Source organism: Myxocyprinus asiaticus, chromosome 19 (assembly GCF_019703515.2).
Source record: "Myxocyprinus asiaticus isolate MX2 ecotype Aquarium Trade chromosome 19, UBuf_Myxa_2, whole genome shotgun sequence".
NCBI classification, from domain to species: domain Eukaryota; kingdom Metazoa; phylum Chordata; class Actinopteri; order Cypriniformes; family Catostomidae; genus Myxocyprinus; species Myxocyprinus asiaticus.
The window spans coordinates 46,954,617-46,981,972 of record NC_059362.1 but is presented as its reverse complement, the minus strand read 5'-3'; the positions used below and the strand labels follow the sequence as shown (position 1 = coordinate 46,981,972).

General features: G+C 39.2%; 3 protein-coding genes across 8 annotated transcripts in view; 2 read left to right on the top strand and 1 right to left on the bottom strand.

The window, feature by feature from the left end:
* Nucleotides 1-27,356, top strand: part of LOC127409640 (mitotic checkpoint serine/threonine-protein kinase BUB1 beta-like) — a 119,752-nt gene that overhangs the window by 65,379 nt on the left and 27,017 nt on the right. The gene's annotated exons all lie outside the window — the stretch shown is intronic.
* On the bottom strand, nt 67-16,442 carry LOC127409720 (mitochondrial basic amino acids transporter-like). 2 transcript variants are annotated; one of them, XM_051644474.1, is made up of 4 exons: nt 15,998-16,442; nt 7,140-7,183; nt 6,566-6,649; nt 67-4,601 (listed from the first exon to the last, which is right to left on the bottom strand). In XM_051644474.1, exons 1-4 carry the CDS (start codon nt 16,023-16,025, stop codon nt 3,825-3,827), a joined length of 933 nt encoding a protein of 310 aa, XP_051500434.1. In that variant the 5' UTR covers nt 16,026-16,442; the 3' UTR covers nt 67-3,824. The 2 variants fall into 2 exon arrangements, with proteins under 2 accessions (XP_051500434.1, XP_051500435.1); XM_051644475.1 differs by having other exon boundaries at nt 6,566-6,830; nt 15,998-16,441.
* On the top strand, nt 15,649-25,734 carry LOC127409726 (solute carrier family 25 member 47-A-like). Of its 5 annotated transcripts, none has more exons than XM_051644486.1 (6): nt 15,649-15,679; nt 21,153-21,207; nt 21,333-21,404; nt 22,406-22,582; nt 24,559-24,823; nt 25,007-25,734. In XM_051644486.1, the coding sequence occupies exons 4-6, from the start codon at nt 22,427-22,429 to the stop codon at nt 25,300-25,302; spliced, it is 717 nt and encodes a 238-aa protein (XP_051500446.1). In that variant the 5' UTR covers nt 15,649-15,679; nt 21,153-21,207; nt 21,333-21,404; nt 22,406-22,426; the 3' UTR covers nt 25,303-25,734. The 5 variants fall into 5 exon arrangements, with proteins under 5 accessions (XP_051500446.1, XP_051500442.1, XP_051500443.1 ...); XM_051644482.1 differs by lacking the exon at nt 15,649-15,679 and adding an exon at nt 20,648-20,781 and having other exon boundaries at nt 21,164-21,207; XM_051644484.1 differs by lacking the exon at nt 15,649-15,679 and adding an exon at nt 20,656-20,781.

Genomic DNA, 27,356 nt, shown 5'->3' with positions numbered 1-27,356 from the left:
TTGTATTGCTGTCCTTCTAAACAAATATTGCTTTATCTGACCTATCCTGGAATTAAAAGAAAGAAGTAAAAAAAATAGCTTTTTATTGGAATAATGGGATTAGGGTTAGGTTAACTTGCACTGTTAGCATTTTACAAAAAAGGTTCACCCATAACCAACCAAATTAAAACTGTTCCTCTTCAAATATATCCAAGGGTAAGAACACAGTGCACAAATGAATTTGACCCACACCTGAAATATACATTATGCAATGTTGTATACATTCATAAGGTTATATTGTATGTTAAGACATAAAAAAGACTACTGGAGATATTGACCATTTTTCCCATTTATTTTCACATTTCATTTCAGCTGACTAAAAGCAATTTATAAACTGGTTGAGGCCAACTAAATTTAAAATGGGAGCAATGCTGAACTAAGCCTTTTCTTACAAAAATAGGACAACAGACACCATATTTTTCTCTCTTCAGCAACAGCAATGTCAAACTTGAAAACAACAAAATCTAAAGCTATTCAAATTAAAATTCACTTCAGTACTATTGAAACCAATTAACTCAGTAAAATATAGTTTATTTACATTTCTCACAGATATCACACAAAAAGTACTTTGTTCTCAAAGCATCGGTCCTAGATACTAGATATTTACAGTTAATCAACAAGTAATCCGTAACCTTTACAAAAAGAGCAGCAGCACGTCTTTAAAAGCCTATGAAATCACACTCTGCTGGAAACAGTATTTGTAAATAGCTTCCTTCCCTCCTACATTCAGAACTCTATCAAACATACACATCTCACCATTTACACATCTTTCTATCTGTTGAGAACATTCAAGCATGATATATACAGTATACAAACATAAAATATATATATATTGATCTTACATCATAACTGAGACAACCCACATGCTTTAGTCGACCAAAACACAGGACATAACATAAAATACAGTAGTTCATTTTAAAATTCTAATAGTAGTATTGATATTACAGTCAGTGGATATCCATGGTTTGTATACAACTTTTCTCCCAATTTGAGTAAGTTACTGAAAACATGCAAATGTTTCATTCTGGGTAGGAGCCACATGGATTAGGCAAGCACTCTAACTTAACACCGAGAGATCAGAATTTGGTGTGTACAACAAAAACCTTTGGTTAGGCTAGTTCTCTTTTAAAACAACAGGAAACAGTGTAAGGTGAGCTAAATAGGCCAAACAGAAATCTTGAGAATGATGTCCAAAACATGAAGTGAGATTCTTAGAAATGAATCATTTGTAAGCTAATACTACCCAAGTAGAAAAAGGAAACAGTTCAGATGTCAAATTTAGATTTTTTAGAAGCCTGGGAACTTGGGCAAACATAATCTGGGGTCTACCATATTTATTGCACAAGTTGAGAAAAATGTAACCATACGCCAAGATATCGATAAACTTTTATGCAATTTCACCAGTCAGACAGCAGCTCACACTAAAAGGAGATTTTCACTCCCCAGAATAAAATTATCCTGATAACCAAGGCTACATTCTCCAGAGTCTGATAATCACATTTTCCATGTATGGTTGGATTCATAGTACAAATTTAGTTAGGGTTAGGTTAGCTTATGTTTGGGGTATTCACCTTAGTTTTGGTAGAAACAATATTTAAAATTTATAAATAAATTAAGCGAATCAAACCAGGCTAAGATAGGCAAAAGTTTGGTCCGTTCAGTATGTCATATTGTTGTGTACCTTGGTTGATTGTTAAGTTGATGAACCATTGGACATACACAGTACGTCGCCACTGGACAAAAACCTCAATTACTGTCAAATCTAGTTTAAGCAGGTATCCGTTTTTCGAACACTGCGACTGGTTTCTTGCAGGTTGACCAGCTTGGACCAGCAACAAACCAGCTACAAGCTGGTCAGACCAGTTTAAAATGGTCAAGATGTTTTATGCAACATGGTAGCTGTTCAACTAGTTAATGACCAGATTTGACCAGCCAATAACCGGCTTTGAATAGCTATAAACCAGCTACCATCTTAAGCTGGATTTTCCATTAGATTTAGTCTTGCTTTTATTCATGTCAAAATAAACATGCCATCTACCCTGACTAAGACTACGTCGACATTAATGAGGATACATTTTTAAACGCATCTTTTTCTCTACGTTTAAGCCTTCCATACACACTAGCCGCATTTCCACTATCGGGCAAAATGAGGGCATGCTAATGCGTGCCGGGGCCAGGAGTGTTACCACGGTCACATCCGGGGCTTCATCGTGCCTCCTCGGTTTACCCTTGGGCCAAACTGCCAACTGGGGATTGAGGAGGGGTCAATTTCAAAGGCGTAGTTTCGCAGAACTTGCCAGATTGTGTATCCAGAGCACAATGGTACAGGTTCGGGAAAAATTCAAACATTGCGGACACAGTAAAAATCTGTTAAAACGCACATTGGACAAAGCAGTGCCCAAAGAAAGAACTTTCCAAGGTTTGAGATCATGGATGGTGTGCTGGGACATCGTCCCGCTGTTAGTGGAGAGACCACTCGGGACACCATGGCAATTACAGTCAGTGAGTTGTCAACACTTATCTTGCTAGCTAGCTAGTGTTTACAAATGATATAAACTCGATATTCTAGATAACTAGATAACATGATACCTCAGTTTGAGCTTGCTTGTGAAATAGTCAGGGGTGTGTGACATTGGCACCAGGATGGCGTATTAAGGGTGGGTTTCAGGGCAATACTGCTAGCTATTGGCACGATGGTGGGAACGCAGATCGATCTTTGGTCTCGCAGGTCCGAGGCTATTGGCCTCGGTTGGCCAGTTGATAGCCCTGGCTCGCACTGGCCCGATAGTGGAAAAGCGGCTACTGAGACTGCATTTTTGTCCATCGAAAACAGAGCTTTTCGAAAACGTTCTCTCAAGTTAATTAATGTGAAAACGCAGTATTCACGTTGTAGGGTGGAGAGATATTAGAAAACAATGATGTATTTGTTGTCATATGAGTAAGTCATGTGATCCATTCAACCCAAAACAATCAAGATGGCGGCCCATGTTGTAGCCGCGTTGTTGTGCATGATATCCATTCTGATAACGTTAAAGATAAATGTTATTTTGTACAACCTTCATATTGCATTCCTTCAAAGGCGACGGGAAGTTTACCCGGAATTGCTGAACAAAAATGGAATACAAGGACAATTGCGTTTGAGACCATGCTTTAATCGCATGCGCAGTAAGGGGATTTAAGCTTTTTTAGACGTTTCAGTGTGGACGAGCAACTTTTGGAAAATGACAATGTGGATGGAGAGTGTCTGAAACGAAAATGCAGTTTTTACATTTATCCGGATTAATGTGGATGTAGTTTAAGTTCTAAAGGCTTGCAAGAAAGAGGGTTTGTTTTGTTCAGACACTGATTTGCATTTAGCAAAATAATAAAAAAAAATTGTGTAGCAGATGTTTGCAATGTGATAGCCAAAAGGAAAGTTTTTCTAGTTCTGCCAAGTAAACACAAAAGGAGCCTTAGATGCAACAGCTGTCGATTATATCAACAGTCAAAGTCTTACTTTCAGCGGTCGGATTCGGACGTTCAGTTGTTCTTGTAAGGCAGACAAAAGGGAACACATTTGTTTTTTAAATATTATAGAATATAAAAAATATATTTACATATGCAGTTCACAGCGCTCAAGTTATCGTACATGTTTACAGACAGACTGTGCAATTCCATATACAGTGGGCAGATGGTACACTGCATTGCAACTTATAGTTTAGTAACAGGTCAGCCATATTGGGAAGTGCTACGAACTAGTTCCATCCAAGGGTTATCCCACAAAAGTGGTAGTCATAGAAAGCTACTCACAGACTGGACGGCTGTGCTTGCTGCTGCAATGCAGAATGATGCGCAGGCGATGCAGGAGAGGTTTCACAGTCTTTAGTACCCTCGTCGGGCCGCATGTACATCAGGAAGAGGGTAACGGTAGCAAACGTGGTCGCGTTGACCGGAAAAGCACGAAGCAAAGTCGAAGTCAGTCCACGTGTGAAAACTCGCCAACCTTCATGCTCAATGCTCTTCCGCATGCAGTCCATGATGCTGCTGTACTGGAACTTTCCGCCAACACCGTCGGCCTGCAGTCGCGACTTTATCACATCCACGGGGTACGTAGAGAGCCATGACGCAATTCCTGACATGCCGCCGGCAAACAGCAGTTTGGGTATCATGTATGGGTCCTCTGGCTCGCAACCCAGTGAGCGCGTCAGTAGATCGTATGCGAGGAAGTAAACGCCAAAGCCCGGTGTCTCTCGGATCAGGGTCGTAACCATGCCCCGGTTGACCCCCCGTAGACCCTCACGCTGGTAGATGCGAGCCAGGCAGTCCAGGGAGTTTTTGTACAACTTCCGAGTGGACGACTTCTTCTCACCTGTACCTTGCATCTGCATACGGGTCTTGGCCAGTTCCATGGGGCAGCAGATGACGCATTGTATGGTGCCCGCCGCCGCCCCAGCCAGGAACTGATTCATGGGCGTGTCCTCGCCCAACATGCGCATGGTGTTGCCCTGCACGCCGAAGACGATGGCGTTGATGAATGTCAAGCCCATCATAGGTGAACCGATGCCTTTATAAAGGCCAAGCATCTGGGAAGAAGGTGACAATGAGTCATATTTTATACTGTAATATCGCAATTCAAAACAATATTTTCAAAATAAACGCAATTCGATTTTTTTCTCCAAACAGCCAGTGGCATGATGGCTCGGTGTAAGATGGCAACCTCATTAATATATGGAGCCCCTCAAAAATAACTGGACCCACTTTTCATTACATGTCTTTAACTACTACGTAATAAGCATTTGATACAATGTACATATTATGTACATATGTGTTGTTGCATTGCACTTACATTTAAAGTACCTGCATCCAGTGTTGGGGGTAACGTGATAAAAGTAACGAGCGTTACGTAATCAGATTACTTTTTCAAGTAACGAGTAAAGTAACGCAATATTTTTTATTTTAGACCATAATATCGGAGTTACTTTTTTTAAATAAAGTAACGCATTGCTTTTGTACACATCTACTGTCCCTGTATTGCGAGAAATCAGGAGTAAAACTGTGCAAACTTCAGGGATGAGTAGTAGTGCATGATGGGCATTGTATTTCTATAAAGTGTGACGCCAGAAACTATTTAGCAGAGAGACACAAGTCACTTCTATTTAAATGAATGGGAGAAATTGGAACGCCCAACCAAGAAGCTCTAGCACCCAACAGTCAATGGATGTAGAAAGAAAGTCCCGCCTTGCAGGTAAAAGAGCCAATCACCTTTTAGATACAGACATCGCCTGTCAATCAACTCACTAACGTGCATGCGCATTTAGTGTTTTAGCGTGATATGACATCAACATTCGGTTGAATGTAATGCGATTGATTTATGTGTTACTACACACTGCATTAAAAAAAAAATCAGTAAATGTGTTTAGGCAGAGGGATTATAAGACTAGTCTTCCACTGGCCATGACATGATACACAGGGTGAAATACTTGCTCAGTTCACTGACTTATGCAGCTGAACTGCTCCGTGTTACAGCTCTCCGTAACTGGGAGAATGGGATGAGAAAAACTGACTCTGGATCAGTGGCTCCGGGCAACGTTGTACATCGAATGTGTACGCAAGTGAAAAATATTCATTTATTCATCAGACTTATTCCTTGAACATGTTAGGCTGGCATTCCCCACTGAATTTTATCCTGACATAAAACATCTTAAGTTGACTCTGGCATTGTCGATGGGCATCGCACATGATGGCATATATGATGCAGGTTCACGTGTTGGACTTTGCTGCTTTAGGTAAGACAGTGGTTATTCTTCATTATGCATATTGTCGGCCATGCTGATGGAAAAACAAATCATGCATATTCATGTTATTGATTCTTTATTATAAATATGATGTGAAGACCTACTTTCTAAATATCTGTTTGTTTACTATGTTGTTTTGACATGAGTGTTGTACAGTAGCTAGTGTGACCTGTAATGTCTCTTGTATGCAATGCATGACTTATTTGTATGGAATGCATAGCATAGCAGAAGAGAAAGTGGCTGTGAGAAAAAAGTAACGCAAAAATAATGCAAAAGTAACGTAACGCTTTACTTTCCATAAAAAATAACGTTTTAATTAAGTTACTTTTTTAAGGAGTGACGCAATATTCTAACGAGTTACTTTTAAAAGTAACGTTACCCAACACTGCCTGCATTTAAATACATCTGTAGTTACACTGTTAACATTAACCCTAACCCCTAAACCTACCCGTACCTCAACCTCAGAAGCAGCAAATGTAAAACTTGTGAGAGTTTTGCAGAACAACATAGTTACACAATAAATACATTGTATTGTATGTATTTTAATGTTAGTGCATAGTATTTAAAGACGCCTAATATAACATGGGACCAATAAATAATTACACATGTGTTGTATATTTGATGTACTGTCACTTGTTCAGATGAGCGTCTGATACTAGCCGCATTAAAAAGCTTGTGTGACAAATGAATCAGATTTGGGCACTTTGATTTGCAGTGCGAATGTACAAGAGAAGAAGACAGATGTTACTCACTGACTCCTGATGTATGATGGATTGAAAACAGTGAATAGTTCCTCTGTAAAGAGGTTTATCAACACTCTGTACCTGAAGTCTGACCTACAGGAGATACAAGCGGATTAATAAAATAACACAAGAAATCAAGAATACTTAAAGTGTTGATTAAGATATGGAAACAGGTGAAAAGGGTGGTGTGGCCTGGTTGTTTAAGATCTGGACTGGTAACTGGAAGGTTGTAGGTTAGAACCGTACAAGGGGCGATGAATAATCACCATAGTGCCTTTAAACAACAACACTGGGGTTATTCTCATGAAACCATGGCAGTGAAGATTATGATGTGCTTTCACAAAATGATTTATGAAGCAACAGAAGTATTTTGTAAGTCACAGAGTTCAGTGTGAAATGGATAGGGCCACGCACTGACAACCTCCCCGCCGTGAAACATCAACCAAAAATAGCAGTGTTAACTGTTTACTCGGTTGCTGTTTCGAGAGATGCAGTTAATTAGAGGGCCACAGAGAAATCAACATCAGTTTCACATGACGCTCAAACTAACATACAGTAAAATCAGTGGCACTTGAAAACTCACCTTAACCGTGTCAAATGGATGTCCGACCAGGACTCCAGCGGCACCTGAATATAAAAGATAAACATATTGATGTTACAAACTTTCAAAAAGAACTGGAGTAAAATGTAACTCAGCAGTTTGAAATAGCTTACTGAATACTGCGAAATGTGAAAGAACGCATTAAGCAGTGATAAACCTTTCAAACAGTAGTATGCTACAGTACATTGTTGTCATATGACCTCACTGTGTGGCACGTTTAATTCAGCGAGTGGCGTCTAGTTATCATCTATCATCAAGTACACCGGGGACTCTTATTTTAAAATTACACAGACTTGGCTAACTTATATGATGCTTTTGACAGCTTATATATTCACCAGATGAAGAGTTTATTTGTATATGTTTCACCAGATGAGGTTTAATGATGAGGGGAAAAAAGAAACTATCGACATAGATTTTTGCCGATAACCAATAGTTCTAAAAAGCAACTATCGGCACCGATTAATCGGTAAAACCGATATATCAGTCTACCTCTAAAATACATATTATGTGATGATTTTGGGGCCAAATGTCCAGTCCCAAAAAAATGAGGGTGTTGCAGCACCTTTTATTTTATTTATAGTAATAAAAATATATCATTATATCAAATCATTAAAAATATGATATTGTATAAATTGTAGTGGTATTAGGCATACTAAATTGTAGTAGTAATAATCACATTTTTAATAATTTTAAAAAATTACTTCAAACAAACTCTTTTGCATGCTAGTATATTTTAATTTGTGCAGTTTCACCAGTGCTAACACCTAAAAACGTAAACGTACTTGACGTAAAACGTACAACGTCTCAGCTTGTTTTGGATGTGTAGCCTAAATAAAGAATATGGCATGCAATTGACCTAAACAAAATAAATGTTTTATTTAAATTGTAATAATTGAAATTAATAATTGTGATTATAATATCTAGGGAAATAATCGACAACTATGATATTTGTCAATCTTTTGTCAAAACAAGAGAAAACTTCCTGTTCATTCATTACATTGGAAGTGGAAGGTACAGTCGAACGCAATGTGCTCTGGTTGCAATCTGCACATTTCTGCAAATGTACTAGGTCAGTTGGGTATTCCATGCATACATAGTATACATACTGCATACAATACAGAAATAGTAAGCGTCGTGTGGTAGTATACTGTTCCAAACACGGCCTCTTTTTCATTAACACAGCTGTATATGAACATGAGAACTCAATTCTTAGATATCCAGCACTTTATTTTCCGTCTGGTTGATTCAACACTACAGCAACACCGACCTGAGCGATCTCTGATGCTCATGTACGCTAGAAATCTAACGAGTCACAAGAGCTTCGTGCTCCCCAGAGTTTCTCAGTATTTCAAAGAGTATTAAATTACAGTGGTGACGTACTGCATCATGTCAAGGACGCCAACGACAAATCCACATGGCCGACCCCAGCTCACTGGACTCATATGCGTAAAATCTGACGGGTGGGCTGCCAAGAGAAAAGGCGTTGGCCTATCCTGACCAATGAAAACACGTCCTTGTGAGAGAGGGGCAGTCTGGAGCATATCGGTTTGAATAACCGTGGAGTCACTGGGGCCAAGGGTTGAATAGTGACGAAGGTGATGTTATGTAAAAAAATCAAAGTGGCCAACATAAATAAAGGCAAAGAGTTCATTTCAGTTTGCCACACTGTCCGGTTCATTTATTTACAAACATGGTGTGACATTTATTATTATTTACTAGCTGTATGGCTCTCTTTCTTCAAAAGAAGAAACTACATCTGAACTACATACAAATTGAACCATCTTTGGTGTCTACATCTCACTGGAAAAAAAATTGTTGGATTTACTTAAAATATATATGTAGTACTTTTGCATCACGCTTTTTAAGTAAATTCAACTTATGGTTATTTTATGTTATTACAACTAGAAAGCCTTTGTTAGATATACAGTACACAAATGTATCAGTTCATTCAACTTTATTTACAATAAAAGATATGTCACACGAATAAGATTAAACAAACAACTGCAAGCTGTTTTTCAGATTAACTTTAATATTGTTGTTAAAGTTCACCCAAACGGGGACTTTACATGAAATAACATCAATAATACTAAAAAGAGCTAAAAACTCTTTGAATGGTTAATAACATCTAATTAAAGGCCCCGATAAGTTCCTTTTGACCAAACAAACGTGCTTAAATTAAGGGCTTATGGGTATTCCCCACGAATGTATGATTTAGTTCACCTCAATATTGTGTATTGAACTCTGTGATGAGGAGGAGGGCGACGGTCAGTGCTGAATCAGCGGGAGAGCGAGATAAGGGGGAGCCGGAGACACCAATTCGAGAGAGAGAGAGACGCACGCGGCCACGTTGCATGTGTGTCTGCGTTTGTTTATGTTTGTTTTATGTTGAGTTTTATCATTAAACTTTACGTTGACTGTTCAGCTGGTTCCTGCCTCCTCCTTGCCCATCCCTTACCCCGTTACACTGGTGCCGAAACCCAGGAGGGAGAAGGGACGTGCTGTCGCGGAGTCCTCGCCGCTGCCATCCGCCAGAGGAGCAGCTGCGGTCGTCTGCCTGGGGACGGAGGGGTCACTGCTGGCCAATGAGAGCCGGAGGAACCACGGCCATCTGCCAAGAAGGGGAGGAGTGGTTTCGTCCGGAGGAGGAGCAGTTGAAGAGTGGTGGTGGCGTAGTGGACTAAAGCACTGAACTGGTAAGCAAAAGGTTGTTGGTTCAATCCCCACAGCCACCACCATTGTGTCCTTGAGCAAGGCACTTAACTCCAGGTTGCTCCAAGTGGATTGTCCCTGTAATAAGGGCACTGTAAGTCGCTTTGGATAAAAGCATCTGCCAAATGCATAAACGTAAACGTGAAGACCAGACGATGGCGTGTCTGGGAGCCGACGAGCACGTTCTTCTCTCTCTCTCGAACTGGCGTTCCCGGCTCGTCTTTATTCCCCTCCCGGCTGATTACGACAGTTCAGCGCCAGGCGTGTGCCATCACAGCCTGGCCACATCCTCCTCCTCGTCACAAACACATTAATGCAAATTACGTAAAGCAAAAAAACTTTTAAATACATTCGAGTAAACGCTATTTATTTTCTTACATTTTGATTGTTGAGCCAAAGGAGGGGGGATCAGCTCTAAAAAGAACAAAAACACTAGGGATGCACCAATATGAATTTTTTTGCCAATACTGATATTGATTTTAACTAAAAACTATAGTCTGATTCGACCTTATTTTTGTCATCAGATCACAGTTTTGCTTAGAAACTAATGTTCAAAGAGGTACAAACGAATATAATTATATAATTGTATATAATAAGTATATAATGGTTATTGTTCTAACAAGACATTATTTCCATTGAACATGAACTTGATCTGTTGAACACATGACAGGCCAAATTTTTAAGATTTTCACAATGAAAGATAAATACAATTCATATTATTCATTTAACATGCTTTTATTTTGACAAATGCGAAAAACACATTCATCAATTTTATAGAAATGAAATTTTTTTTGTCCATGTTGGTTTCATACATTTTTGAAAAACATTTATAGTTTTTCTACAAATATCTTCTAATATACTGTGTGTATAATATATATATATATATATATATATATATAATTACTTCAAAATTCCATGTGGTGTAACCAAGTAAAATTTTTAAAAATGTAATAGATTGGAAAAAAAAACAAAAAAACAATAATAATAATAATAAATGAGTGTCATGTCGTTGACCCAGGTGTTTCTTTATAATACACACAGAAAAAAAAAATATTATGAACTTTTTACAATGCAAAAAAAAAATAAAATAAAAATTACATAATCAATTGTAAATAAGATATTTTTTATTTATATTGTTTAAATCAGTGTTTCCATTCTTATGACTGATATGCCAATGGTTGTAATTCGATCAATAACTTTCCAATAAATATCAGTGGACGATACATCAGTACATCCCTAAAAAAAAACACCATAAAAGTGTTATAAAGTAGTCCATATGACTCATGTGCTAGCTATATTCCAAGTCTTAAGAAGTCATATGATAGCTTTCAAAACTCATTCACATGAGTGCCTTCATAAATCGCATTTTGAATATGCAGAATGAAGAATGAGATTTTCACGTCAAGATTTTCAACTTATACAAAACTTTGCATGACTTCAGAAGACTTGGAATAGACTGCACGATGGCTTACTTTAATGATACTTTCACAGCGTCATCATGTCCTTTTTGAACTACATCAGTCGTTGTATGTGAAGATTCCTCAAAATTATTTTCCTTGTGTTCCACAGCAGAAAGAAAGTCATACGGGTTTGTAAAAACATTAGGGTGAGTATATAATGACCGAATTTTTGCTTTTGGGTAAAACCATTCTTCATTTGCAATGAAGGTCCATAACGACACCTGTGCTCCAACATTTATAAAGCACTTTGTCTTCACGTCACTAAAATGAAAAACTCATAGATGCATCACGAGCACTCACTGGCCGTGATTGGCTCCTGTGTGGGCGTGTGGATAGTTTCGGCCCTTTACAGGACATGCTCAGACAGTGGGGGGGCTATTCTGAGCTTTTCCTGGAAACACATTTCACAGCAGTTCAAGCATGTCAGTTAATGCACAAGAGAATAGGACGACTTCAAGGAGGTTTGTAGGTTAGTGTTGTAGATACGTTCTCCCATCACTGCTTAATATGCACTTAGTAAGCCATCATGTAAGTCTATGGGGTTTTTCAGGTAAAAATGGTAAGTGTTATTTCTTAGTGAAGTAACAGCACACCTCTCCTCAACAACACACATGATGTGAGGGATCACTCATGTCTGGAGAAGAGGTCGACCGATAGTGGATTTAGCCGATACCGATAACTAAGGTGTTGGGGAAAGACCGATAACCGATTAATCGGCCGATAGTTTTTAAAATAGATTTATAAAATGTCAAAAAAATATATATATATATATTTCTTTACTATGGAGGGCAAAGACAAAGATTCCAAAATGAATAAAATCTAGGGATGGAACGATAAAAAAATTTCTCTTCCAATCCGATTCCGATACCCGAACTATCAGTATCGGCCGATACCGATCCGATACTAGTGTTATTTTTTTCTTAATGAATTTAGAACATCTATAATTCACTGTGTGGTACTGATTGGGAGTACTCTTTGTGTAAAGAAACAAAAACCTCTAACAATAAATTATTCATTATAAAATAGGAAAACAAAAAACAGTTACATAAGAGCATGTGCAAAACTTTATAGTTAACTAGTCTGCAGGAAGCAGCTGCAAACATAACAGTAATTCCAGTGAAAGTCTTCAGTAGAAAAGAAGCCAGTTCACTTTACATATTTTAACTTGTATCTGGACTTGTAAATGGTTTCAGATCTCGCTCTCTCTTATTTATTTATTTATTTCATTTTAGTTTTATTAGTATATCAATCCACTTTTCAATCACACAGTCATTTTTGGAACCCAATTTGTTTTTATTGCAATTTCTAATAATAATAATTTTACTATACATTGGTGATAAATATCAGTTGTAATTTTTAGTTTGTGTGGAGTGCCCACATATTGCACTGAGCAGCGCATCACGAGCCTCTGCGCGTGTGTCATCATAGCGGTGCTTGTTCAGTGAAGCGTGCTGCCAGAGACTATAGCTGTGCATGCTGACTGTATATTTATTATTAAACACAGCCTTTTGCAATTCACAAAGCTTTTGGATTACTGTAAGAGCCTGAATAAAATGCACGTGTTATATGGACTACTTTAATGGTGATTAGAAGGTTATTTATGTCATTATTTCAGCTTGACAGAAACGTCAATGACCAATTTGGATTTGGATCGGGCTCGTCGGACTGATACCCGATCCAGGTAAAAACGTCAGTATTGGACCTGATACCAATCCAGGTATCATATCGGTGCCATCCCTAATAAAATCCTAGATGCAGTTTATTGTTCAACCAAGATTTGGTGCATAACGCAGGACTTTTAAGTATAAACAACCCAAAACACACCAGGGACTCTTATTTTGAAATGACAAAATGATGAAAAAAACTTCCGGCAACTATCGACATAGATTTAGCAGATTACGATAGTTCCAAAAAGCAACTATCGGCACCGATTAATCGATAAAACCGATATATCGGTCTACCTCTAGTCTGGAGCAGTGAACATTTAATACTTATTCTTAGAGGTTGGTTTAAATCAATAACCCTTATTTAAGCAATAGTAAAAGTGATGATTACTTTAGCAAACACCAACTGGTAAAACTATCACTTTGGAGGAAAAAAGAAAAGAAAATGAAAGTAGCCTTTAGATAAGCACAACTTTGTTTTGCTGTCCTCCACAGAAGAATGTTGACATTGTAACCAACTTCACAGTGTTTTCATTGTGTAAATGATCAAATCAGTCACAATGAAACATCTAAAGTTACAATGTTGCATCAAGCAGCTGACCAGTGTTTACCATTCTGTAGGCATAATGAAGTTTAACACAATCTACTGTCTATTTTGTAATTAAACAACAAGAAACATACAAACCAAGAACTTAAAAAGTACATACAAATTTGAGATGTTACAGTTCCAGCTTAACAAAACACCTTAAAGTAAAACCAAATAAACAGACATAAATGACAGCATTTTCGCTATTCTTCAATTATATTCAACTCCTCAGCATAAAAATGAGTCAATCTTGATTGAAGAGTGTCATAAACAATGTTGGGGGTAATGTGTTACAAGTAACGTGTGTTACGTAATCAGATTACTTTTTCGAGTAACGAGTAAAGGAACGCAATATTTTATTATTTTAGACCATAATATCGGAGTTACTTTTTAAATACATTTGTACACCTCTACTTTCCCCGTATTGTGAGAAATCAGGAGTAAAATTGTGAAACTTCGGGGAGGAGACGTAGTGCATGATGGGTATTGTAGTTACATTTGAGGCTTGCCTACTAGACTTGCACAATGAAGCTGTAGTATGTGTGTGCATGATGGGTACTGTAGTTCTGCAGTGTATAAGCCATGCTTATCAGTGATGGACAAGAGCACAATAAGTCTTCTTTTAGCCCACCTTGAGATTTATGTTTTAAAAACTGCTAAATATTGCTGGTAAAGGAATATAAATCTGAACGCTTCGGTGGAATCCAGTAGTACTCATCATTTGCAGCCGTGGATTTGCATGTGCAGCCGTCAAAAACGTTGCTGTTGTCATGACAACAAGTGAAAGTGGTAAGTGAAACTTTGTTTTTTTTCCCCGCGATTGATTCATGTACGCTGCATTTATAAGTGTGTAAACACACATTTTTGTGGTACAGTATAGCCTGGAGAAGTCTTCCCGTGGTCACGGCATGATTATACAGTTACATACAATGTGGAATGATCGCTCACCAATTGTGCATCCATAATTCTGAATTGCTTTGTTTTAAAACTGCCCATTACCACTGCTCTAGGATCAGTTTGCATCCAAACTGCTCCGCGTTAAAGCATTTAACATTCAACATTCGGTTGAGTGAAACGCGATTGTTTCCTGTGTTTAGGCAGAGGGATTATAAGACTAGTCTTCCACTGGCCATGACATGATACACAGGGTGAAATACTTGCTCAGTTCACTGACTTATGCAGCTGAACTGCTCCGTGTTACAGCTCTCCGTAACTGGGAGAATGGGATGAGAAAAGCTGACTCTGGATCAGTGGCTCCGGGCAACGTTCTACCTCGATTGTGTATGCAGAGAAAATGTCTTAGTTTCTAAAAATATTCTACATTTTTGTTTTATAATAAACAAGTAGTTTGATTCATGAAACAAACTTGTATCATGTATCAACATGCGCCTTTGAAGTTGTGGCGTCTGTCACCGTGGATCAACTCAAAACAAGCGTGCCCTGAGATGACTTAAGTGAAAAATATTCATTTATTCATCAGACTTATTCCTTGAACATGTTAGGCTGGCATTCCCCACTGAATTTTATCCTGACATAAAACATCTTAAGTTGACTCTGGTATTGTCGATGGGCATCGCACATGATGGCATATATGATGCAGGTTCACGTGTTGGACTTTGCTGCTTTAGGTAAGACAGTGGTTATTCTTCATTATGCATATTGTCGGCCATGCTGATGGAAAAACAAATCATGCATATTCATGTTATTGATTCTTTATTATAAATATGACGTGAAGACCTACTTTCTAAATATCTGTTTGTTTACTATGTTGTTTTGACATGAGTGTTGTACAGTAGCTAGCGTGACCTGTAATGTCTCTTGTATGCAATGCATGACTTATTTGTATGGAATGCATAGCATAGCAGAAGAGAAAGTGGCTGTAATAAAAAAGTAACGGAAGAGTAACGCAAAAGTAACGTAACGCTTTACTTTCCATAAAAATTAACGTTTTAACTAAGTTATCTTTTTTAAGAGTAACGCAATATTCTAACGAGTTACTTTTAAAAGTAACGTTACCCAACACTATAAACAAATCTATTGTCACGTGCTCAGTGACACCGTGTGACGTAGTTGCTTCCTCCACTACAGAAAGAAATTGAGCAGGTGAGAATCTAACTACAATATTCCCTGAAATTAGACACGTCACAATATCCTTCACAGCTATTATGCAAACATGTTATTGATTCTTTATTATAAATATGATGTGAAGACCTACTTTCTAAATATCTGTTTGTGAGATATTCGAATACTTACATAATTACAGTAAATCGCAATATACATCCGTTTATCTGCCATACATCCAACGTGTTAATGACTGGATGTGGGTTAGCCCCTCTTAACAAGCTTAACTAAGCACTAATCGCACCGATTCACCCAGCAGACTTTAATTTAATGTACTATACTAGTAGAAATGCAACTTACCTCCTATGCAGCCAGCAAGGAAGTCCATCAGTGCGACTCAAACTGACTCCCACTGTATCAACCTTCACTTCAGGTGGGTTTGAAACTGGTTTTAGGACAGATAACTCGTTTTTAGTCGACTGGCTATTTCCTCAGGCCTGTCCCGCGATGAAATGCCACTGAATTGCAGCAGTCTTCAGGTTATTATAATGCATTCAACCCGGTAATATATGCAGCAGCACGCACACTGTCAGAGCGAAGTCTGCGCCAACTGTCTAAGTCACTAATCAGGTTGTAGTGGAAAATTTCACCGCCAAGATACCACCTTTCTTGGATTACTGTCTATTTGTATGCCAGCCCCTGAATGGATAGTTGTCGGTGGGGAGGTGTGTGTGAGTGCGGCCAATCGCGACGCATTCAAGGGAGATTCTTGTGGCAGTGCTGGCGTCACATGCGTTTTTTATCTGGTTTCCATTTTTACGAGTCCTACTATGGCGAAGGCCGAAGCGCTCTTGAGTGACGTCGCGTGACGTTGTGTTTGCGTCATAAATATTCATGAGCCGCTCCTTCGCCGTAGTAGGACTAGCGCCGAGAAGTCTGATATGTTTGAACGAATCGGTTCGTTTCATTGATTCGGTTCAAAAACGATTCGGAGTCATAACTCAAAAATGTTTCTAACTTCCCATAAGCTCCCAATAAGTCTTATTTTACGTGTTTTTGTTTGTTAGTGGAAATTGAATTAGTATGCTGAGACCCGAGCGTGACTGCTGTGTGCATTTTCCATTCCCCTTTTTGATTTGTAACTAGTACCACCTAATAAACATGCAATATATATATATATATATTAAAACTATTTGGTCTTAAAAAAATTATATATATGCGTTTTATATATATATATATATATATATATATATATATATATATATATATATATATATATCATTTTTTTTTTTTTTTTTTTTTTTTAAGACCAAATAGTTTTCTTAAAAATATCCATATGTGGACAGCGGGACTAAGTTGTAAAATTTAAAAAAAAATACCAAGCTATAAAAAGTCAGATTGTTTTCATCAAATAGTTTATTATGTTTCCAGGAGTGTTGATTATTCATGTTTTTGAGATGTCACAGACATTACATCATAAATTAGCATAATTAATTCTGATTCAAAGTAATGTCCAGCATCATCCAATCACTGTCAACCATGTTAAAATAAAATGATACATTATAAATTCTGAATCTATGTACTGATTATCATTGTCACATGTCTGTCAAACATGTTGAGTGATCCAAACATCATCTGCAGCCTGAAACTGAACTTTTGATCAGATTTTAGGAGTGAATGCACTTAACTGCATAGAGAGCTATAGGATGCTCCCTTGCTCCCTATTTAGTGAATGACTTAACCTCCAGTGTGCTGTCTGTCTGCACTGGTCTCAGAACAGTTAGAAATGCACCTTATTTTCATCCTAACTCCATATAAAGCCTCTGAAAGCAAAATTTTCCAGTTTTTAGATGCATACATTGATTATCAATGTGATAATGCACAGACAGTGAATATTGGATATTTTAACTGAATCTGAGCATATAGTCCACATACGTGGTCATTGTGTTTATCAGCGTGCCGCTTCGTAGTAAATCGCTCAAATTTTAAAAATGGCATATCGGATGAAACTAGAGACTCTAATCTTTTGACTCAAACAGATTTCAATGTAAAATCTTAATTAGGTTTCTTACCAGATGTAGTTTTGTTGGTGTTTCTCTCAAACACAAACTCCGCTGTGATCGGCACCATGTTGTTTTGTCACATGACTCGGTGCATCGAAAGTTTATCCCTTTACTGACAGCACAGAGCCTCCTGAACTGAGATCAGCCGGAGTAGTGGTGGCATAGTGGGCTAAAGCACATAACTGGTAATCAGAAGTTTGCTGGTTCAATTCCCACAGCCATCACCATTGTGTCCTTGAGCAAGGCTTAACTCCAGGTTGCTCCAGGGGGATTGTCCCTGTATTAAGTGCACTGTAAGTCGCTTTGGATAAAAGCATCTGCCAAATGCATAAATGAAAATGTAAATGTAAATTAAATTAAATTATGCGTTCCATGTAGCGAAGCCAAAATGTAATGTCCATGCAGGTGGACGTGGGGTCTCAGGAGGTTAAATTGCGCTTCTATGTTATCACTACATTTCTAAATTAGGCCGTTTTAGTCGTATTGGTTGTATTTAACCCTTTAATGCATACCTGGGGTCTTGAGTGACCCGGGACCTCATTACACCCCCTGTACCGCATCCATTTTTTAGAGGTATGTCCATATCTTTTTAGTATTCCTCAACCTTTCTCTTCTGAATAATGTAAAAATAAAAATGTTTTTATAACTGCTTAGTTACCAAAAGTGTATTTTAGGGGCATTAAAGATGTGAGATATGTAATAGTGTCACTTTTTTTTTTTTTTTTTACATTGCCATAAATCCTATTTTTATGATTATTTCATATCTAATGTAGATAAGTTTACTATCACAGGATATATATTTCTTTGCTTATAACAAGACAAATGAGTATTATTGTAACACTATAAGGATGGGCAAGGAGAAGGTGGGAACCAGCTGAACAGTAAACATAAAGTTTAATGATATAAATGAACTTAAATCATCATAAACAAACAGACACACATGCAGCGCGGCCGTGTGCGTCTCCTTCTCTCTCGAACTGGTGCCTCCGGCTTCAGCCCACTGTGCACGGCCTGGCCACGCCCTCCTCTTCGTCACACTCCTCCCCCGCCCTATTCAGGTCAGGGCGCCACCGGACTGACTTACTCCCCCCACCTCTTGAGGGGAGATGCTGCCCTTCTGGCTGTTCCGTCAACCGGTGGACAACCCCGCCTCCTTTGAACCTGGAAGGAGAGACGAGGGGAGGCGTGGGGAGAGGGAAAGGGCAAGCAGGGACACAGAGAGAGAGAGAGAGAGAGAGAGAGAGAGAGGAGAGAGAGAAGAACTTGCTCACCGGCTCCAGACATGCTGTCACACGGTCCTCAACTGCTCCTCTGCCCTCTGGCGGATGCCAGCTCGCTCCTCCCTCAGCGGACAGCAGTGAGTCCTCTTTCCCATGATGGACAGAACCGCTCCTCTCCTTCTTCAGCGGACGGCAGCGGTTCCTCCGGCTCCTCGCGGCAGGCAGCGACCCCTCCTCCCCAGGCAGACGGCCGTGGCTGCTCCTTTGGGCAGATGGCAGCGGAGAGGACTCCGCGACAGCGCATCCCTCCTCCCTCCCGGGTTTCGGCACCACTGTAACAGTATAAGGATGGGCAAGGAGGAGGTGGGAACCGGCTGAATATTAAATGTAAAGTTTAATGATACAAATGAACTTAAAACAACATAAAACATAAATGGGCACAGACACACATGCAGCGTGGTTGCGTGCGTCTCTCTCTCTCTCGAAAAGGCGCCTCCGGATTCCCTTTATCCCGCTGATCAGCTGATTCAACGCCGGTCGTGCACGGTGCACGGTCCCAGCCACGCCCTCCTCCTCGTCACAACTATATTTATACAAATAACTACTATATCACGTTGATATTCTGTGTGACAATAATGAATTATCAGTATCCTGTATTTCTTACTCAAGGTGGCGCTGATGTTTCAGTGATTGACTTGATTAACATTTGACGAAGAAGCAATGTGGAAGTAAACTATAGCAAGTGTAACACATGAACAGGACGATATGACTATTATCATTTGAGTGTACTACTGAAATTATGCAAGTTGTGCATCTATTTAGACTCAAAAAGTGCATGAGAAAATACATATGAGTAGATTATGTGTTATGAGTAGCTCAATATGTGTTTGACAGCCAGTTGCATCTCATGAAATTTCAGTGTGGAAGTAGTGAATCCTGTTCTAGATTTCTTGCATCATCTCTTTGATATACGAAAAATAAAACATCAAAATATATTCGATTCTATTTCCTAATTGTCTTGAAAATGTTTTGAAAATCGGACACTATCTGGACATTTTGTAAATCCATTTATGATAGATATGCACGCCGGGTCGCTAAAGACTCGAGTATGTAACAATGTTTGGCTAAACATGCATGCATTTAAGGGTTAATGTATTTAATGTAATTAATGTATTCCAGTTTCGTTATGTCATCTATATGAGACCCTGGTAAGGTTTTTACCAGGTACATTTTCTAAACAAATGCTGTGGGCAGTGACTTACGAACGCTTTGCGAATCGGTTCAACAGAATCATTTATAGAAAGAGTCGGCTCAAAAGAACGATTTGATTCGTAAATTCTCTCCCACGTTGCATCAGCGTTTCTCATGCTTGGGACATGTTGTATAGGGCTCAGATCCGAGTGGTGCCATGCATATGATTCAATGCACTCTTTCTGTCATCAGTTACTTCAGTTGAAATCAATGTTTATTAATCAAATGCACAGCAATACAGCATGCGGCAGTCATTCCAGACAATGAAATAAGCTCGCTGGCTGAAAAGAAGGTTATAGAGAAAGGGTGAAATGCACATCGCGTATTATGCATTTATTTATGACGCTTAAAAGCAAGTTGAATATCACTTTAAACATGAATATGTATGCTCAAACTAAAGACGGAACCACGTGATAAAGAGTCGACTGGTTACTAAATAAACGTGTGCGGCGACCTAAAGCACATGCGCGCGCTTACTTGAACATGAGAGTGGTGTAACGATACATTAGACCTGTATAGATAATCACAAACCATAATAATGACTTAGAATAACTAGTCAAAGCAGGACGGATTATGCACTTTGCAGACTTCCTTGCAGGATCTATTGCAGGTACTTTAAAATATGTTGTTATCAATTTATTGGGTAAAATCCTTTAATATGTAAAGACTGTGTTTTTCTGCCAGTTGTGTAAATGAATGTATAAAGCAATGTTTAGTCTCTATATGTCTTTAGTGTGTTGTATAGGTACAGTAGGTACAGTTTAATGCACTGATCTTTTGTTATAGCTCATAATATTGTGCATTAAGCAATGCAAATATGATGACTTTGGCAGAGCAATACACAATAAGACCTAATGTTATACTAGTGCATGTTATTGATTAGATATAGGAAGGACACAGTCAGTTCTTCATGTGCCATAGATGCTGTAATGCTTGTAGACATTTAAAGAATTCTACTCAATCCAGTTTGATTTGCTGTAGTTGTTTTACAGGAGCTTGTGGAGTGGCAGTCGGTTATCCACTGGATACTGTAAAAGTAATCTATCAATCACTGACAGATGAACACACATACTGTATTTTATTGTGTCTTAATGTAGTTCAATCTAAACAGCAAGTCACTGATGTAATATATAATGACCTTGAGTATGTTCACTTGCACAGGTCAGAATCCAGACTCAAAAACAGTTCACTGGAATCTGGCAGTGTATCGTAACAACCATCAAAAGAGAAGGGGTGAGACATTTATGGACGAATCTCACAAACGGTGTCAAGATCGTGCACAGGTCATATTTCAGATCCCCCCCCCCAAAAAAAGGAAATTATGTTTTCAATTGCGACATTACGTTTGTCTCTCCGGAGTCCATTATCATATCATAATGCAAAAAAAATCTCATTCTCATTACTAGTGTAAAAAAATAAAATAAAAAATATAGATTATTTACATTGTAAAGTAGTCATGCAACACATGGTGGTAGTATTTGTTTTAATATTAATTTATTCAACAATGTAAAAAAATCTGAATTACAATCATCATAATAACAATAATAAGTGAATTTGGGCGGATCCTATTGCAAAATAATTTTACGCTTAAAACGTTAAAGTCCCCGGATACATAGGTCAGTCATATGAGTTATAATTTGAAAGCTTAGAATCTGAACTTTTCAGAGAGCACCATCACTTTTATATTTATGTTACATTAAATAACCAAAAAAGGGCTGAAAACATTTGCGTCGCAAATCAGCGCCACCTAGAGGTAATGTGGTAGAAATATTTATAAGAATATAAAAGTCTTTCATTTGGTATGTACAAGTCATATATCAAATGAAAGCTCTCATTCTCAGGAATGTGACTGTACAGTTTATTTTGTTGCACTAATACCACAGTTTAAAAGATTTTCAAAAGAATCACAAAGTGAAATATGATTTCTGTAAGTCATCAAATACAAATGTCACATTTATGCTCCGATAACTTCTGCTGTAAGTCCCAAAATAGCCAAAAACTTTATATCTACTTTTACCTGAGGGAGTTTTCTAAACAGTGAGCCATTTTTACTTGTTATTCACCCATATAGTTAATATATTTAATAATAATAATATAATAATATAATAATATAATAATAATATTTCAAGAGCTAGTAATGCAATAATAAAGTTTTTACCACTACTTACAGATTCAACAAGCTCTCTCTCGTGTTTCTTTGAGTTAATTTCTCTTCCCATGTTGTTTTGCTCCAGCTCCATGGCTTCTTTAAAGGAATGGCCGTGCCGGTCACCACTTTATCCATGACCTCTTCTGTGGTGTTTGGCACATACAGGAACTGTCTGCAGTGCTTCAGTCAGATCCACGGCCCTGGAGCTCCAAACACAGCGCTTGATATTTTCCTGGCAGGAATGGCAGGTGGTGTGGCACAGGTATCATTAATAGCCATCATCTCATTTGCTCTTTGCACATAATCAGTGGCCCGAAAATGAAATTAAGACAGTTAAGACACACTTGCTTTGATAATAATATATCAAAGTAAATGTCATGTATTTGAAAGAAAGATAGCACAAGCACATTAATGAACATGATGTGAACTGATGTCATACATCCACTAAAAATCACCTTGACACCAGTTGCTTAAAAGTAATTGCAAAAAAATGCTTCTGTAAAATAAAACCTAATTTCCCTAGTAGATTTGGCACACTTTTGCTTTCAGTGGCAAATTAAAGCGATCGGAGGCCCCTGCCAAAGTGCAGACCGCATATGCATCACATTACTGAAAGAAAGCAAGTGAAAATGGGACAACTTAAAGGTACAACCATTTTGATGGTTCGTCTGGTTCACGCTGCCTCCTTTCCATTGAACCTTGTTACATTGGTGCCGAAACCCGGAAAGGAGGAGGGATGCGCTGTCATAGAATCCTCGCCACTACCATCCACCCCAAAGGAGCAGCCGCAGCCATCTGCGGGGGGATGGAGGAGTTGCTACTGGCCACCTGGACGCGGAGGAATGGCCGCCGTCTGCACGGGGAGGACGGGCTCACTGCCGGCCACCTGGAGCGGTGGGGCCGCTGCCAGGGGCAGAGGAGCTCCCTACCGGCTGCCAAAACGCAGCAGGGTCGGAAGAACGGCTGCCGTCTGCGAGGGGAGGAGGGGCTCGCTGCCAACCGCCTGGAGCGGTAGAGCCGCTGCCAGGGGCGGAGGAGTTCCCTACCAGCCGCCGAAACGCAGCGGGGTTGGAAGAACGGCTGCCATCCGCGAGGGGAGGAGGGGCTTGCTGCCAACTGCCTGGAGGGTAGAGCCGCTGCCATGGGCGGAGGAGTTCCCTACAGGCCGCCGAAACGCAGCGGGGTCGGAAGAACGGCCACCATCCGCGAGGGGAGGAGGGGCTTGCTGCCAACCGCCTGGAGGGTAGAGCCGCTGCCAGGGGCGGAGGAGTTCCCTACCAGCCGCCGAAACATGGAGGGGCATTCCGTCCGCCAGGGGTCTGCCCTGGGAGGAGCGACTGTTGTCCGCCAGAGGGTGGAGGAGTGATCGAGGACCAGGCAACAGTGTGTCTGGGAACCGGCGAGAATGTTTTTCCTCTCTCTCCTCTCTCTCTCTCACTGTTGCTCCGCATTCGCCTTTCCCTCTCTTTTATTTGTTGTTTTGTTTTTCCCTCCCCTTGTCTCCCTCCCAGGTCGCGGAAGGAGGGAAGGCCTGCCAGTAGGCGGGGCCGGAAGGGCAGCGCCCCCCGGAAAGGAGTGTCTTTGGAACTTTGGAATGATGCTTGGTTTCAGAAAGGGACTGTTTACATGAAGCCAACTCCACCCACGGGGATTACATCAGTAACATAACCAGAAGTTCATCCACCAAGAAAAGTAGTCGCACCTCAAAAGGATGATTAAGACAAATTTACGTCTCAAATAATACATGTTTTGTATGGAAGAATGAATTTGAGTGCTTTAGCAAAAACACAAGCTTCGCATTTCTACTTTTAAACTCTGCTGAGTCATTTGCCCCATAGACTTCTATTGTAAGTGCATTACTGTGACCGTGATTGTGTTTGTTTTTACAAACTGAGCATTGAAATTATTATCCGTGGTAAATGACAGCTTCTTCAGATACTGTAGATTCAGCGTGCTTTACGTGATTCTGTCCATGTTGTGAGTCTTTTGCATCACTCTATCATGTTTCCCGTGTCTTATTTAAAGTTTTGTATACAGTTAATGTAGCGTGTTCAGAGTGACACCAAAGTAATTCAATAAAAAAGGTGTTGAAATGAAATTCTAATTTCATGACCTTTATAGGCCCTCAGATCGTCTGTCTTGAAAATAATAATGATATGTTTGTCCAATCAGAGGCTCCTAAGCTACAGGTTAGGCGTGAGTTAAGTTATATTCATTGGTCATTCTCTGTGTTTTTAGATTTCTGTGATGTCACCCGGTGACATCGTGAAAGTTCGTCTGCAGTGTCAGACGGAGCGCAAGAGGAGTGGATTTAATTCTCCCAAACCCAAATACAGTGGTCCGATCCACTGCCTGCTGACCATCGCCAAAGAGGAGGGAATTTTAGGACTTTATAAAGGGGCACTTCCTCTGGCATTCAGGGATGGCCCGTCATTCGCCACGTACTTCCTGACGTACAACACGCTGTGTTCAAAACTAACACCACCAGGACAGAAAGAGCCAGGTGAGCCAGAATTCTGTCATCATTTACTCACCCTTATGTTGATCCAAACCTATATGTCCTTTTTTTCATTTTTGGGTGAATGAAGCCTTTTAGAAATACTGTGTGTTATGATTTCTCTTGCATGTGATAATTTTATGGACATTAGGGTTACGTGCCTGTAAAATCTCGATTTAATATTGTCAGAGTTGGCCGCGGTGCTGTTCGCCGGTGGAGTCGCGGGAATAGCCGGCTGGTCTGTCGGAACGCCGATGGACGTGATTAAAGCTCGTTTACAGATGGACGGAGTGAGAGAGCAGAAGCGATACCGCGGACTCGTTCACTGCGTTACTGAGACTGTGCGTAACGAAGGACCGGCGGTTTTCTTCAAAAGCCTCGGAATAAACTGCCTGCGAGCGTTTCCTGTAAACATGGTCGTGTTCGCTGTGTATGAGATCACTGTTCGTATTCTCAGGTCAGCGTCTGTGGATCAGCTCTCGTGATGATGAAACTGAACTAGTGTATGTGGTGTGGTTCATAAACATGATTGTATTTTATTGTGGGAATTTATAATGTGTCTGGTGAGTCTCATGAAAACTGTCAAATACATGTCCAGCTCATATTTCACCCTAAAATAAATAAATAAAAAGAAATAAGAAATTATATATATTCTGGACATCTAAGATATAACATTCGATTCAGCCAAGCAAGCTCACAGATAAGTAGAAAATGGCTAATTTTTAAGAGAACTTCCTAAAGTAAAAGGAGATATAAAGGCTTCTTGGGACTATTTGGGGCTTACAGCAGCAGCTATCGGAGCATAAATGAGACATTTGTATTTGATTTCTTTTGAAAATTGTGATTTGTCCCCATCATGCATCTGTCCTCATTTATATATTTTTTTTTAATCAATGCTGAAAATAAATTAGTATGAGATACCTTGCAATTGCATGACTGTGAATCTTTCATAATTTGACTAATTCAAAACTGAAGTCCCCCTCCGTTGTACGAGTTGGTATCGCCCAACTAGTGTCGCACAATCCCCCTCTAGCGTAGACGGTGGTGTCACGTGGTATCTGTTACTTTTCTCAGCGCTGGCTAGGATGGGCCAATCACAGTCATTTATTATTACTGGATGAGGATTTTTTTAAATGCTTTTATAGATAATGCTGAAAGGGATTTCCATTCACAACTATTTTAAATTATTTATTAAAAATAGATATCCAGTGTAAAATATATCCAAAGGGATATTAAACGTTCTGGGATTTAAATGCGGATGCATGGAGGATTCGGTTTTCAGAGTGTCAAGCGCCCCCTGCTGGAATAAAACTTTGTGTCTCACAAGACACAGTCAGTGGCTGACAACATGTGCAATGGTCTGTAGGTCTGTTGCCTACATAAAACACTTGTATGAATTAAGAAAACAATGAAATAATCACATGAGTCATATGTGGAGTCAGTGGAGATGTTGAAGGCATCCATAGAAATAATCAGTTGTTTTATTTAGGGTGAGGAAAACAGACCCCCCCACCTCCCCCAAAGTTCAAACCAAATCTATGTCATTGGTAAATACTGATATCGAGGTTTAGCATTTTAAAGCTGCACTACTTATCTTTGTGCTCTCTAGCGACATCTGTGGTTGAAACTTAAAATTGCAAGCAATTTGTGGAAGAACACATCACGTCAGTCGTGTTTTGGCACTGATCTTCCAGCGGACGAATCTCATGATTTGAGCTTTGCCTGTGTGTGATCATGACTGGAGATATTCAGAGTCATAACGTGCTATTTTCATGTTGATATTATGTTATACAATTAAACATTTAAAACTGAAATATTACTTGCTTTGATGAAGATAAAAAAACACTCCTGTTTACATATTTTGAAGGAATTAATTTGACACTTGTAGCACTTTTCTGACACTATACACATAGAGGGGACTCAATCACCTCAATCCCCATCAGTTACCAGTATATTTTAATATGATTATTCAAGTGTTTTATTTTTATTAATATTTGTATTGTACTACATTTAACAATTTAACAGATGAAAATTGTGATATGACTGATACGAGTTCAATTGAAGACTTTATTATTTTTATATTCAATTGTACAGCCTCTGTTGATAATGCAAGTGAACCATAATTCTACAATATGACGTAATGATGCATGAACGTCATAAGCCAAATCCAACCCAACTGCTCAAAATACAAATAATTTGTATTGGTTTACCGTAGTGAATCAGGGTAAGGTAAGAACCTTGTTTTGAACACTGATTGTTTATGTAGTTAATCAATGAAAATTTGTTCATTTTTAACCAAAAAATCTTACCTAGTGGAGCTTTAACTACTGAAAATGTAATTGCTGATATCCTGTGAATGATTAAAAGTCAATAGAGCACAACAGTCTGGTTCTGGAAGTAAAATTCCCATTCATTTATCCCATAGACGAATTGATTTTCAACGATAACTTATAAAACTTTATAGACAGACCTACCGTGAGCTACGAGGTTGTTCACCGTTGGTATATGCTTCTGTCGAAGCCGTCCATCGGCGTTTGTA